Source organism: Emydura macquarii, unplaced genomic scaffold, assembly GCF_026122565.2.
Source record: "Emydura macquarii macquarii isolate MOO-44397 ecotype Brisbane River unplaced genomic scaffold, CSIRO-AGI_Emac_v2 contig_1551, whole genome shotgun sequence".
Classification (NCBI taxonomy): Eukaryota; Metazoa; Chordata; order Testudines; family Chelidae; genus Emydura; species Emydura macquarii.
This window is the reverse complement of record NW_027131688.1, coordinates 21,287,777-21,301,258: the sequence shown is the minus strand read 5'-3', so window position 1 is coordinate 21,301,258 and position 13,482 is coordinate 21,287,777. Positions and strand designations below refer to the sequence as shown.

The window sequence follows — 13,482 nt, the reverse complement described above, 5'->3', positions numbered from 1 at the left end:
CAAGAAAACTTTCATTTTTCAGAAATAATACTGTGCAAAGTGACAGCATAAACTCCCACATCACAACACAGATCAGCAGAGGCTACTATCCATTTTTGACTACTTAAGAGGGCAGGCAGATGCAGTCCTGCAAACATTCTGATGCCTACTAACATTCTGAAGAAAATCTAACCAGTAATAAGGTTGGCTTAACATACAAGTTAATAGTGTTGATACTATATGACAATCGAGATGCTTATCTAAACATTAATCTGCATTATTTTTGATTGATAGCAAATGTTTTTTCAACTTCCTTCTTCTCAGTCTCCTCTCCACCTCTGATAATCTTGTATAACACCATCTTCTTGACCAAGCGGAAGCACCATTTTTCAGAACTTGTCACTAGTAAGTAAGCTTTGGTCTCACTAATAAAAAAGCATACTGCTACCCTTAAGCCAGCTTGGTCTTTATCATATTTTAAAATGTTATTCTCATGGACACAGAAGAATTTAACCTTTTATCTAAACAGGATTAGGAAGAAGCTATCACCAAAAAGTCTCTGTTGCCCGTTAGCTGCCTGTATCTTTGATCTCACTGGCAGGCTCCAGGAGAGGACATGGCACTGACACAACATTTAATTTAATGCTCTGGTGGATGACCACCACCTGTCTATAGATGATAGAAGTACATTCATACTCATCCTGATTAGTATCTCTGCACCAATTGCTATGTTGATCAGCCAAATAGGCCTGTCTGCTCTAAAAAGCAGTATAGATGATCAGAAACATCCTTAAATGGCTAATGTCTTTCCCCTTTGCTGACCACAGAAGATCATGATGGGTAACTGTTCCTCCACCTCTAAAGCCTGCAAGACTGTCCTCTCCAAGTTTCTCACTAGCTGTATGAGGTGGGTGAGAGTTAGTGAAACAACAGGGAAGTCCCTGCTCTATACAGATGACCTCTTCTTCAGTCCTGTGTAAACAGTACCATGTCTCAGCTTTCTTAGTATGTAGGTGGCAAAGTCACCTGAATGAAGAGCATCAGGCTAAAGCTAAATCCAATCAAGATAGAGGTTACAATAAAATGGACGTGCTCTGAAGAACTTGCCTCTTCTGTAACATCACTCAGATTGTTGGATTAGCTTGCAGTTTTGACCTCTGTTTTGGATACCCAAATACCCACCATGGCAAACAATGGCCACTTTATTTATGATTGGCCAGCAAATTAGAACTCCCAATTGAAAAGCATCTTGGTTGAGGGCTTTTGAGTGTCAAGACTTCCTGGGGTTAGAACTGCTACCTGAGAAAGCACCTCTTCCACTGCAACTGTGATGGCTACATTCCATCAGAACAATCAAACAGGCAGGCTCAGGAATGTGGAAGACAACTTTCACAGGAGCTGAAACTCTGGAACTCTCTCCTGCAAGAAATAAGAGTGAGCTACAGCCCTCACCATGTACAGAACTAAATGCAAAACTAATTTCTTCAGTCATTCCCCTAATAATTTGTCCATGAACGCAGTACCTCCACTGTTATATCAAACCACATTAAGCCAATCAAGCTGGTTGTTTTTTATAGAATGACCAGGAAGAAAGACAGATTAATATTTTTAAGTAGGTGAAAGCTGTTAGGTGACAGTGATGAGGACCTTACAAACATTTAGAATGTTTAATCTTCATTTGCCTTAAATGAAGTATAGATGTCACTACTTATATATTGGATGGAAAACATTAATTTTAGTAACTTGTATCTAAAATGTATTCATAACTATTTATTGCTGCTTTTCTCAGTTGCTGCCCTAGAATTTCTGTTAATGATTAGAACTTCAGTGAGAGTATAGTAGCTTATGAACCTGTGAGGTGCAACACTTCCTTTGTTAAAAGGAGACTTTGTATGCCCAAATAGTGTGAGGAGAAAGTACACTGTAAACATCCATGAGGACCTGAAATGTTCCTTAACACTTCACTGTATATGTTGCTAGGAAGCAGTGCTACTATGAAGTCTATAGTGACAGTTCAAAGCAGCTTTAAGTGCAAAAAGTATACAGAGTAATTTCTCAGATAGCACTATCTGTAAACAGAAATGGCTTTCAGCTTACTAAAGTTACCACTTATTTAATGGGGTTATTCAAAATACTCATGTAGAGCTGTGTATAATTAGTTTTAAAATGTTTAAAATGCTTCTGAAAGGGGCAGCTGTGATAGTACTGATCAGAACAGGCTCAGTGGCTGTGGAGGCTTCTCCATGCTGTCACACCCACTTCTTCATTGGGCTCATCCCTGTCGTGGAGGGACCATTTATGGGGTGAAGCAGTAATTATCTCCATGATCATTCAGTTTTTGGCCTGTCAGAATAAGGGGATTAGGCTCCTCTGTCAGCTGTTATCTTTGGGTTAACAGTCATCTTACTGTAGCTGGCATCAGCCTGAGAAGCAGAAGAACTAAGGGTGCTTCTAAACAGTTCTACAATTAGTGCAATAGTTTCATAACTTGCAGTTTTTCAGCATAGGAAAGTCATACTGTAAGAGAGAGGCATTTTGTTTAGGGGAAGTGAGAATAAACTGGATTGTGATACTTCTAGATTTGTATATATTAACTATAACAAAAGCTACTTTTCTTTAAGGGACTGATTCTGCTGCTATTTAAATCAATGCTAGAACTCTCATACCATGGTGGAACAGTTTCAGACCTTAAATTTGGAACAGGCTCAAACAGTATATCCTCAGATAGGAATGTTGATGGATGTTAACTGCATCTTTTATCAAAAGGGCATGTTAAGTTTCAGTAGCTGTCTATGCAGCCCTGAAACTTCAGAGAATGTGTGGTATAAAAACAAGGAATGAACAAAACATGATTACTTCGTTTTTGTGTTAGCTTGAAACAGAAGTAACGATGACTTTCAGTGGGTGTCAAGTTTGATAACACAGGAAGCATGGTCCAGGGGTGAGGGCTCTAGTCTAGGACTCTTGTGAGCCAAGTTCAGTTCCCTGTGCGACCTTAGGCCCAGATCCTCAATTAGGCACCTTCCTCCCCTTGATTTCAACTGAATTAAAATAAATACCTTTGGGGATTTGGCCCTTAGCCTCTCCCTACTTTGGTTCCCCATGTGGGGATAATACATTTAAAGACTGAAGTGTTCAGATACTACAGTGAAGAGGTGCTATAATATCTTAGATAGTTGCTCTATGTCAACTAAGGAGGAGTAACAAATAAGACAAAAGTAAATATTATCAGAGAAAAAATCAATTTTAATAACCTCTATAAAAATACAACATATAATTAACCTTATGGTTTGTTGCTACATCAGTGTCACACGAGTCATTAGAAGCAGTCTTAAATGCTAGACTAGTCTATGTCCTGTTTCCAGCAACATGCTTTCAAGCAGTAGTTTGCTGCTGTTCTCAATGTAGGGCTGGTACAACCATGACGACAAATAAACCATCATAAGATCCTGGTCAGCAGTATGAGCAATCTCTTGAGCAACAGTTTGCTTAAGAAGTAGTTCCTTCTTGTACATTTCAGAGAGCTTGAAAGAAACCTCATCTGAAATGGAATGAACAATTATGCAGACCATTTCTAATCATATCAGCAACTCTGGAAAAAAATAAATGAATACATGTGCCATTAACTACCCCCTCTTCTGTAGATAAGTCAGCCACTCTAATCTTTACAGCAGTTAAAACTCCATTGCAAATATGAAATGCCAAATTTATTTTTCTTGTTTTGGATATATTTCTACCACACAGATGCTTTCTCAGTATAAATCCCCCTTTATTTCTAGATCTCAACACCAGTGTCTTAGAACCAGCTGTAAAAATAGCACTATTTTAAGCCTTTTCTTTAAAGGGACACAGTATAAAAATTTAAAAGTTTTGCAATGCTTTGTTTAAATAAAAATTCTGTATAGATGTTCTGGATACCTTGATATTTTGGGGCAATTGAAACATAACCTGCATACCATATTAATCCAAATAGCCAAGTGCAGGAGCACCAGAAAATAATACTGATCCATTTAACTACACTATTTGTAATAATAAATTGTGAAAAATAGTTTGAAACTGAAATGTTTGTCTAATGTAAGGAGTTACTAGCAATGCTGGTAAGGACATTTAAAAAATGTATATGTATGTTGTCCTTTGAATGGTTGGACCCAAAATGTTTGACAGTAAGGGCCAAAGCCTGCATTCCTAGCTCACCCAAAACTCTCCTGGAATTCAGTCAAAATTGGTAAAAGGTTGACAACCACATTTTTGTGGTTTTGTTGTTACAATTGTATCTTTGGACTTTTTCAGTAACGGAAGGTCCAGTCCAGCATACCCCTTTTCCCCTGCCAGCATTCTGGCTGGCAGAAATCAAGACATGAGAATCCCACTATTCTATGGCAATGAACTGAGGAGTGGGAGACATGCTACACAAAAGAACTACTTCCAATTAAACACAGAGAGAAATCTGTTGCCATCCAGCTCATGAGTTTCAATGATTGTAAAGCTGCAGTAATGCTGCTTGTGAGACAGGCATATTTGAAACCTAGTAGGTTTTTTTAGGTTGTTAAATAACTGGAAGGGCAGAGAAGGCCTCTCCTATACTCTGTCACCAAGTGAATGCTGGAAGGATCTCCATTCCCTATTTTTGGTAGTAGAGAGTGATGAGCCTTTTCTTTCCTCAGTCTGGTTATCCTCTGGATAGGATGTCCTTTTAAAACTCTTTGGTGTCTGACAATTAATTGAAGTGCGACTCTTCTCTCTCATGTAAGAATAAGCCTCGTTCTACAAATTGGAGTTGTAGAAGAGGACAGTAGATATTGTCCCTCTTTTTATAGGGAGTAGCTATTGCAGCTTTGATGCTTCTAGCAGCTGCAGATGCCTGTTTTAACTGGATCAGTCTGTGTATCTATATGACACATTGCACCCCCCATGATCACCCTTCTAGTGCAATTGTGTTATTTAATGCAAAGTATGTCATGTAAGATGTTTTTGGAATGCTCATGACTTACTGAACACTATTGTTTTAGTAATATGTTTGTTGCAATGTCATGGGTATGACTGAGCCTTCACTATGTAACATTTCCAAAGGTGTGTTTCATAGCTTGAAGCAGACTCAGGCAAACCCTCCAAGAGCAGAGGGACAATTTGCGCCTCACTAAGGCATGCATAAAACAAACCAGCTATTCCAGGAACAAAGGACTGGCCTAGGTATCAATAAAGGATCAAAGGGACTCTCAAGTGAGCCACCCCCCTTTTTCCTTGGCCAGCTTGGAGCCACGATAAGGTAATTCTCACTAACTCAGGACATGGATGAATCCATACAAGGACATTGTTTATCACCTGACTCTAAAGGGGGGAGGAAGCCCCAGAGGAAAGAAGGAACATTTTAAAAAGGGTAGACATTTTGCCTCTCTCTCTTCCACCTCCATCTGCAAACACCACTAAGCAACTGGACTGCTGATCACAGGGGGAGGACCTGGCTGGAAGCAGACCAGCCAGCCTGTGGTAAGAATCATCTAAGTCTGTAAAGCTGCTGAAAGTGTTAAGCTTAGTTTAGAATGCATTTTGCTTCTTGTTTTATCTTGATCAAATCTGACTTATTTTCCTCTGACTTATCACTTAATCTTTCTGTACTTAATAAATTTATTTGTTTGGTTTATATAAAGCAGTGCATTTGGTTTAAAGTGTGTTAGAGACTCCATTTGAAATGACAAGGCTGGTGCATATCAATTTATTTGATAAAATGACAAACATGAGTGTGCAGTGGGCAGCACTGAACACTGTAAGACAGCAGTTCCTAGGGTTGCATCTGGAACTAGGTATGTTGGCTGGTAGGTCATACCATTTTATAATCCCATGAATGGCTAGTAGACTCACTGAGTTGAGAGCAATTTATTTGGTGGCTGTGCATGAGCTGCCCAAGAATGGGAATTCATACAGCAAAGCAGAGTAAAATGGGCTCTAGGAGTGGAGGATTGGGGTGACAGCGATTCCCACTCCAGATTGCAGAGGGGAACGTCACAATCTAAGACTAATTATAGTGTGAGAGTTGCCTGGCAATTTACATGAGTTGCCAGCAGCGATAACCTCTAAGTCAGTGGTTCTCAAACTTATTTGATTGTACCTCCACTTTGTGATTGTAGCAATTTACGCTTCTCCCCCATAAATACATATACCCTGCCCAGGCACAACGAAGAGCAATGGTTGCTGGCCAGGCACCACCCATCCCTTAAGGCAGCACTGCACCAGCTGCAACGCAGAAGTAAAGATGGCAATGTGAAAAGTAATATTTATCAATATCACTTTTCACAGCAGCCTTAGTGCCCCATTGCCACCCTTACTGCTGCGCTGCTGCTATGCCGTATGGGGCTGACAGCCGGAGCCCTGCTGCTGCCTCCTGGTGAGAGACTGGGGAAGGAAAGCGGGAGCCCACGCTGCACCCTGGTGTGGGACTAGGGAAAGCAGGAACCCAGGGTGCCTCCTGGTGAGGGACTGGGGGTCAGGGAGCATGGGAGGCGGGGCTCCATCTGTCCCCTTTATGCCCTCCACCCGTCCCCCAGGTGTGCACGGCCCTTCTGCATGAGCCCCAGCCATCCAGTCCTGACAGTCAGAAACACCCCCCTCCAAAAAAGCAGACTGTAGGCATGTCCCATAGTTTGAGAACTGCTGCTCTAAATTAATTGATGCACTGAGTTATCTATTGATTACTCAATTAGAAAGACAAACTCTCCCTCATTATGTAAGGCAAAGTTACAATCTTATCTAGATAAAAGTTAACAGGACGTATTTTTCAGTTATTCTAAACTACTATTTCAGTTTTAAATGACATCAAATGTCTTTTACAATGCCCATCATTGGGAAATACTAATGGATAACTTACAAGTGAATAATATACTACTTACAGAAGTATGTAGTTGGCCATGTATGAAAGAGTGGTGTCCTGCAATCTCCATTTTCATAATGGTATGTTTCTAAGTCACAAATTCCTTTAGTAGTTGCACACAATTTTTCCATTTTCAATTGTATTTTTGCCTGAGAATGAGAGTTTCAAGTTAATAAATATTTGTGGCATTTTATGCTATTAAGACCTTACAGTATTTACTGTTTGTTAAGTTCAAAAACACTTTATATGAATACCTCAGCCAGATTCATAAAATTTCTAATTCACTTTTTATGGCTGCAAATAATAGTTATTAGTAGGATTAATATAGAGATTTCATGTGAGAAACATGAACATTTCAAACATTGAACATACAGTTTATTTACTTCTGTTTGTAAATTTCCTTATCTTTAGGGTGTTTCTTTTTTTTAAATCCTAAATCCTAGTTTTCCTACAGAAAGTTTATAAAGCTCTCTCTTAATATTCTTATTTTTCTTCCTTTGTAAGAATTTAGTACTGGTGAAAGGGGCTGGATGGAAAGTGAAAGTTGTTTCCTTTAGAACAGATGCAGCACAGTCACTAGAAGTGCAAACTTCCCTACCAACATCCCCAGCCTTGACCTGGAAAGACCACCTCTAGGTATAGCGAAACAGTTCCATTGCCATGCCATTTCAATCTTTTACCCCCTCCTAAGACTGCCAAAAATTAGGATAGTCAGTCCTAACTACAATGTGGATATTTTTCCATATTAATATTCTTGAAGGATTAGGAAGGTGGAAGGAAATTAACTACTGTGCATTTCTAGAGTAGCAACTGATAGGTTGCTAACCAATAGGTCTCAAAATGTAAATATAAATGGAGAATCATCATTGAGTAGGTCTGTTTCCAGTGGGGTCCTGCAAGAATAGGTTCTTAACCCTATGCTATTTAACATTTTTATCAATGACCTGGAAGAAAACATCAAATCATTACTGATAAAGTTTGCAAATGACAAAAATTGGAAGAGAGAGAGGTACATAATGAAAAGGACATGGTCACTGATTCAGAGCAATCTGGATCAGTTGGTAAACTGGGTGTAAGCAAACTGCATTTTAATATGGCTACATGTATACATCTAGGAACAAGGAATGTAGGCCATACTTATAGGATGGGGGACTCTGTTCTGGGAAGCACTGAAAAAGATTTGGGGGTTGTGGTGGATAATCAGCTGAGCATGAGTTCCCAGTGTGACGCCGGGGCCAAAAGAGCTAATGAGATCCTGGGATGCATAAACAGGGAATCACAAGTGGGAGTAGAGAGATTATTTTACCTCTCTATCTGTGGCCACTGCTGTGACCACTGCTGGAATACTTTGTCCCGTTCTGGTGCACATAATTCAAGAACAATGTTGATAAATTGGAGAGGGTTCAGAGAAAAGCTATGAGAATGATTAGAGGATTAGAAAACGTGCCTTATAGTGATTGAGCTCCTTCATTCGATCTGTTTAGCTTAACAAAGAGATTAAGGGATGACTTGATTATAGTTTATAAGTGTAAACAGGGAACAAATATTTAACAATGAGCTCTTCAATCTAACAGAGAAAAAGGTATGACATGATCCAACAGTTGGAAACTGAAGATTGACAAGTTCAGACTGAAAATAAAGTGTAAATATGCTTATTGATATCATATTAAGTCTGAACTGTTCTATCTTTCTTACTTGATACTTGTTTTGTTTAAACATGTGGAAATTTAGGATTAGAAAGAATAGACAATAGGTACCATTTTGGCATTGTATTATTTTGCAGGAATTAAAAAAAAAAATCATATTATGAAAAGGAGAATAGAGTGGGAGCCAGGAGAGGGATGCAAAATCAATTTCTAAAATTTCAAATCAATCTGATAAACACAGGGTACTTATAATCATTCATGTCTGAAGTTACAGTAGTTCTCTGAATGAAAGCCTTATGAAAGTTTATCTTTCAGTAAATATTTAAAATTATTCAGTTAGCTTGTACTTGGACAAACACACTAGTCAACAATGGCCTCATCAGGTTAGAGAATATACAGTTTGAAAAATCAACAAATGAACACTACCATGTTTTCCAAGATCCCAAGAAATTCTGCACAGAACATCTCAAGTTCTTCATTATAGTCTGGAGACTGCTTTCCATGGTCAGAGGGAATGTTGTCACATTCTATCTCCAGCTTGTCTTTAAATCTAAATAAAAACATATATTTATGCACATATCTGTGCACACCTTTACTCACATGGATTGTAGGAATTTAAAATCTGTGCTGTCCTCCACAGTACTAACAAAAGGCTTGATCCTACAAGCCCCTTCTCACATGAATAGTACATAGGAATTGCTGTACAGGATTAGGTGAGTGGTTTAGCTAGTTCAGTGTCCAACTGTGGCTAACACCAAATGCTTCAGAGGAAAGTACAAGAATCCTACATTATGCAATTAAGGAATAGCCAGGAAAGTTTCTCCCAAACATCTCTTAGTTACAGGTTGATTTATATCCTGCAGAAGGAATTATGTCGCTTCCAAAGTTATTGGCTTTTTAAAATCTTTACTATTGTAACTCGGGATGTTTTTGTTATTCATATAAATGGCTAATCCTTTTTAAAATCCTGTTAAGCTCTTGACTTCAGTGATATCTTGTAATATTGACTTGAGTGTCAAAACTCACCTGAGTAAGGGTTGGTAGGATCAGACCCTAATTTTGTAATTTAGCATTTTAAATATGATTTAATATTTGTTTATTATTTATATGTATAAAAACATTTTGCTGCAAATACAGCAATTTTATGAGGTTATCCTATTTTTACCTTAAACAGCCTTATCTGAATTTCAATCTTTTGATTTTATACAATCAGAAAATGCTACTGATTCAGAATATCAAGCCTGTCCACTCTGGTTTTTTTTTTTAAAGCTGCCAAATCAGGAAACAAGCTAGTTTCACAGTAAAGGTAGCCTCTAGATTGTCATTATTTGCAAGCCCTTTTAACATACTCACTGTGTGCTAATTTTCAAGTTTACAATTTTGTTTGCAGTAGTAAATCCATTATTATTCAGGGTCTCCCATTTCATCATTAAATTATGCCAGTCTGCTGCATTATCTTTAATTTTCCTTGCACTGACAGGTAAGACAGGTCTTTTTGCAGCAACACCTGCAGGACTCTCTGCTACTTAAAATATAAAAGAAAGAAAAAAGAGAAAATGCAAACACTTCAAAATCAACAATAACAAATCAATGTACTGTTTTATGTTGTCATTACAGTTGTATGTGGCTGCATGCAGTACTTTCCTTGCTGCTCTGTTCTTGAATGTTGACTCAGTAAAATGTAATTTACAGGCATCCTAACTTTAATCATAAATCAAATTTATAGCCTATCAACCTTGTCACCATCACTTTAATATAATCAATTCTTAGGGTATTGAAAAAAAAATTGCATGTTGAGAATAGGTCCATCAATGGCTATTAGCCAGGACAGGGATTGCTGTTTGCCAGAAGCTGGTAATGGGTGATGGGATAGATCACTTGATGATCCCATGTTCTGTTCATTCCCTCTGAAGCACCAAGCATTGGCCGCTGTCGGGAGATAGGATCCTGGGCTAGATAGACCATTGGTCTGACCCAGTATGGCCATTCTTATTCCATTCTAACACCTAACTAATGCTGTAAAACCACTCATAAGCAATTCTATAGTCTTTTGACAATACAAGTAATAGATATGTTTTCTGAAGTCAAATTTTAATGTAGCATTTCTTGGCAAGAATTCACTACCACGGTTAGGACCCAGACCTATACATGTAGTGGTCTTTATCCTGAATATTTCAGTAGGCCTGCCAAAAGCAGGAAACACTGTGTGTGAAATCCTGGCTTTACTGCAGACAATGGGAGTTTTGCCATTGACTTCAATAGGGCCAAAATTTCACTTTATATTTTTACAGGATTGTAATTACAATTTAAGGCTTTGATCTTGCAAAAATGTATGTAATTAATTTTATACAGGTGAGCATCAATGGAACATTAATTCAATGGGGCTACTCATATATGTAATTTGCAAGTAATTGCAGATTCAAGGTCCAAATGATAACCTGTTTCTGTCCTCAGCTTTACTGTTCATGGCCTACCACCTAGCCAGTTTCTGGATATTAGCAAATCAAGCTAAGATGTCAGAGGTAGTTCCCCTAGTAATAATAATGTTATTTATAAACATACACTGAGTGTGACTGTACATGCAGTTCTTTATAGGGCTAAATTATTTTTCATCTGAGGATCTCAAAGTGCTTCACGAACATTAAACTAACAATCCTGGTACTTCACTCACCATCGTTTATTTGTTAAAACACAATATTTACAACCAAGGAAGTGAAGGCGGGGCTAAGAAACATTTTTAGACGGCCCCTCATTTTTGAAGCCTATGCTCGGCCACCTGGTGAACGTTAGGCGTAGGAGGGCGAGGGGTGGCCTTGGCTTCACGGTGCTGCGCAGGGTGACGGTCCCGCGGGATCGAGGCCCCACCGCTGCAGCAGGCGCTGGCTGATTTCCTTCGCATTTGAAAATGTAACGACAATAACGGAACGGAACTAAGGAAACGCGCGTCCACCCTGGCCCACAGGTGGCGGGGCACGCCGGAACCGCTCTTACAACAGGAAGGCAGCTGCCCCGCGCGACCAGGGCACCCCCTCCCCGCGCGCACGGCTGGTAGCTGACCCCAGCCAGGCGCGTCTCCCACAGACGTCCCTGCCCCAGGGGGCCGCGGCCGGGCCTCGCTCACCTGCCATGCCTCGAGCCCCGACGTGATAAGGCGAAGGCCTGGCCCCCGCGCCGGCCGGGCAGCGCCGCGCCCCGCCTCAGTCAGTCGGAAGTGCGGTCACGTCCGGCTCCGGCCCCGCCCGCTCGCCCGCCCGCCGCGGGCCTAGCCATAGCTCGGTAGCGCCTGGCCCTACCCTACCTCCCGCCCCCAGCGGCTTCTTCTCCTTCGCCTGGGGGAAACACACGGTCCTTGTCCGGCCGGGAGATATGAGGGCCCGGCCCCTTGCTGAGGTAAGCGATGCCAGTCAGGCAGCCGCCGCCGCCTGGCGCCATGGATACGGGCGGCTGTGGGGAGTGTCCGCTGAGCCGTCTGCCTCCCCCACCCCTTCAGTTCTCGACATCAGCCTTTTCCCCCACCCTTCCCTTTTCTCTCCCCTGCCCTCTTGCTGATCTGTCGCTGGGGCTCCAGCAGAGGCTGAAATAGGGAAACTGGCACCCCAGTCAGGTCCCTTCTGCTCGGCGGACTCTGGTGCTGGAGCCCATAGGGACGTGGGCTCTTGCATCCGTGTGCCAGCCACCTCCTTCCGTGTGACTGTTAGAAACGGGGGCGGGGAGTGTTCGTCCCTCTGCGAGACTCTGGACACTCGCCTCCACTTTAAATTCTGCTTCCCTCTGTGAGCAAAGGGGCTGGAGGTGCTGGGTGGCCCTGCTTCATTTAGCCTTCAGCCCTGTGAAGCTGCTGTTTGTTGCCTGTTGATTCCTCCTCCCGCTTGGGGCATCTGATGCCCATCGTGCCTGTTGTTTTGCTCTTGATGAGGTTAATCTGGTAAACATACTGTAACCGTTGTAAAACCTGCGATGGCATTAGAAGGATGTAGCTGGAACAGTGTCGGTCCCAGAATATTAGAGACACAAGGTGGGTGAGGTAATTCCGACAGAAGTTGGTCCAGTAAAAGGTATTTCATCTGCCACCTTGTCTCTCTAATTAGAGGGCTGAACAGCTTCACGCTCCCCACCCCATTTTTTATTTCTTTGGAGGGTGGGGTGGGAAACTGTCTGTCTTTTAAAACTTGAGTATTAAATACAAAGAAACAAATGGTGATGAAGAAATATGAAACAAACTTCCTAACCAAATTTCACCATGGTGTCCCTTAAAACAGTTTGCAGTGTGTGGCGATGGAGACAGGACAGAGAATGTTAAGCAATTTAATAATAGTTTAAAAATGTGTTGACTTGGTCTTATTTATATAGAGAAGAATTTTAGTCAGTTAATAAAGTCTTTGTAGCAAGTTGTGACATCAGCAAAGTAAGATTGCTGCTGCTGTAGTTAAAACCACAAATCCGGACCTTATTTTAAGCTAAACTGCATTAAACTTTCTTTGTGTGCCCATTTTCATAACTGTAGTTCCCAGTCCTTAAGTCACATGAGAGTTTTTAAGTAACATTTGTTACTTTCCTTAGTGTCTCTGCAAAAAGGTTTTGTGAGGAAAAGCAATTGCAATTTACCATGGGCTAAAGGGTTAGCATGGACAATATGAGTGAGAGGTGATTTCATATTTTAATTATGGAAGTTTAGTTGTTCAGCTGATATCGTCTATGTAATATAACATTGAAATGTGTTTTAAAAGTTTATTTGGTAAACACCTTAGAAATGAATAATTACGAAAAGTAGTGGTATTACAAACTAATGCTGTGATTCTGCAACCTTTTGTACACGTGCTTACCTTTTAAGCTTATGAGTAATTCCACTGTGTTCAGCAACCACTGACCTGAGTAAAATTAAGCATGTGTGTAAATTTCTGTGGGATTGGAACCTAAATACATTGTGGAAGTGTGCGAAGATGGGGACTGTTAATCATACTTGTGGTTTGTTTGACTCCTTCAAATACTCAC

General features: G+C 40.6%; 2 protein-coding genes across 6 annotated transcripts in view; one reads left to right on the top strand and one right to left on the bottom strand.

Moving 5' to 3' along the window:
- Positions 1-3,204: 3,204 nt before the first annotated feature.
- On the bottom strand, positions 3,205-11,750 carry CINP (cyclin dependent kinase 2 interacting protein). 2 transcript variants are annotated; one of them, XM_067555030.1, is made up of 5 exons: positions 11,612-11,750; positions 9,844-10,015; positions 8,917-9,040; positions 6,864-6,993; positions 3,205-3,520 (listed from the first exon to the last, which is right to left on the bottom strand). In XM_067555030.1, exons 1-5 carry the CDS (start codon positions 11,616-11,618, stop codon positions 3,318-3,320), a joined length of 636 nt encoding a protein of 211 aa, XP_067411131.1. In that variant the 5' UTR covers positions 11,619-11,750; the 3' UTR covers positions 3,205-3,317. The 2 variants fall into 2 exon arrangements, with proteins under 2 accessions (XP_067411131.1, XP_067411132.1); XM_067555031.1 differs by having other exon boundaries at positions 9,844-10,012.
- A 17-nt stretch (positions 11,751-11,767) lies between these two features.
- The window catches only part of TECPR2 (tectonin beta-propeller repeat containing 2), a 70,146-nt gene continuing 68,431 nt past the window's right edge, over positions 11,768-13,482 (top strand). For all 4 annotated transcript variants that reach the window (XR_010921163.1, XM_067555027.1, XM_067555028.1 and 1 more), the window contains exon 1: positions 11,768-11,880. The gene's annotated coding sequence lies outside the window, so the exon portion shown is untranslated. The remainder of the gene's footprint in view (positions 11,881-13,482) is intronic.

Excerpts from the sequence above, each read along its gene's own strand:
- CINP (XM_067555030.1), bottom strand. Across the intron at positions 6,994-8,916 it reads TTGGGATCTTGGAAAACATG|GCAAAAATACAATTGAAAAT; the intron begins GTAGTGTTCATT and ends TCTCATTCTCAG. Across the intron at positions 3,521-6,863 it reads ATGGCCAACTACATACTTCT|ATGAGGTTTCTTTCAAGCTC; the intron begins GTAAGTAGTATA and ends ATTCCATTTCAG.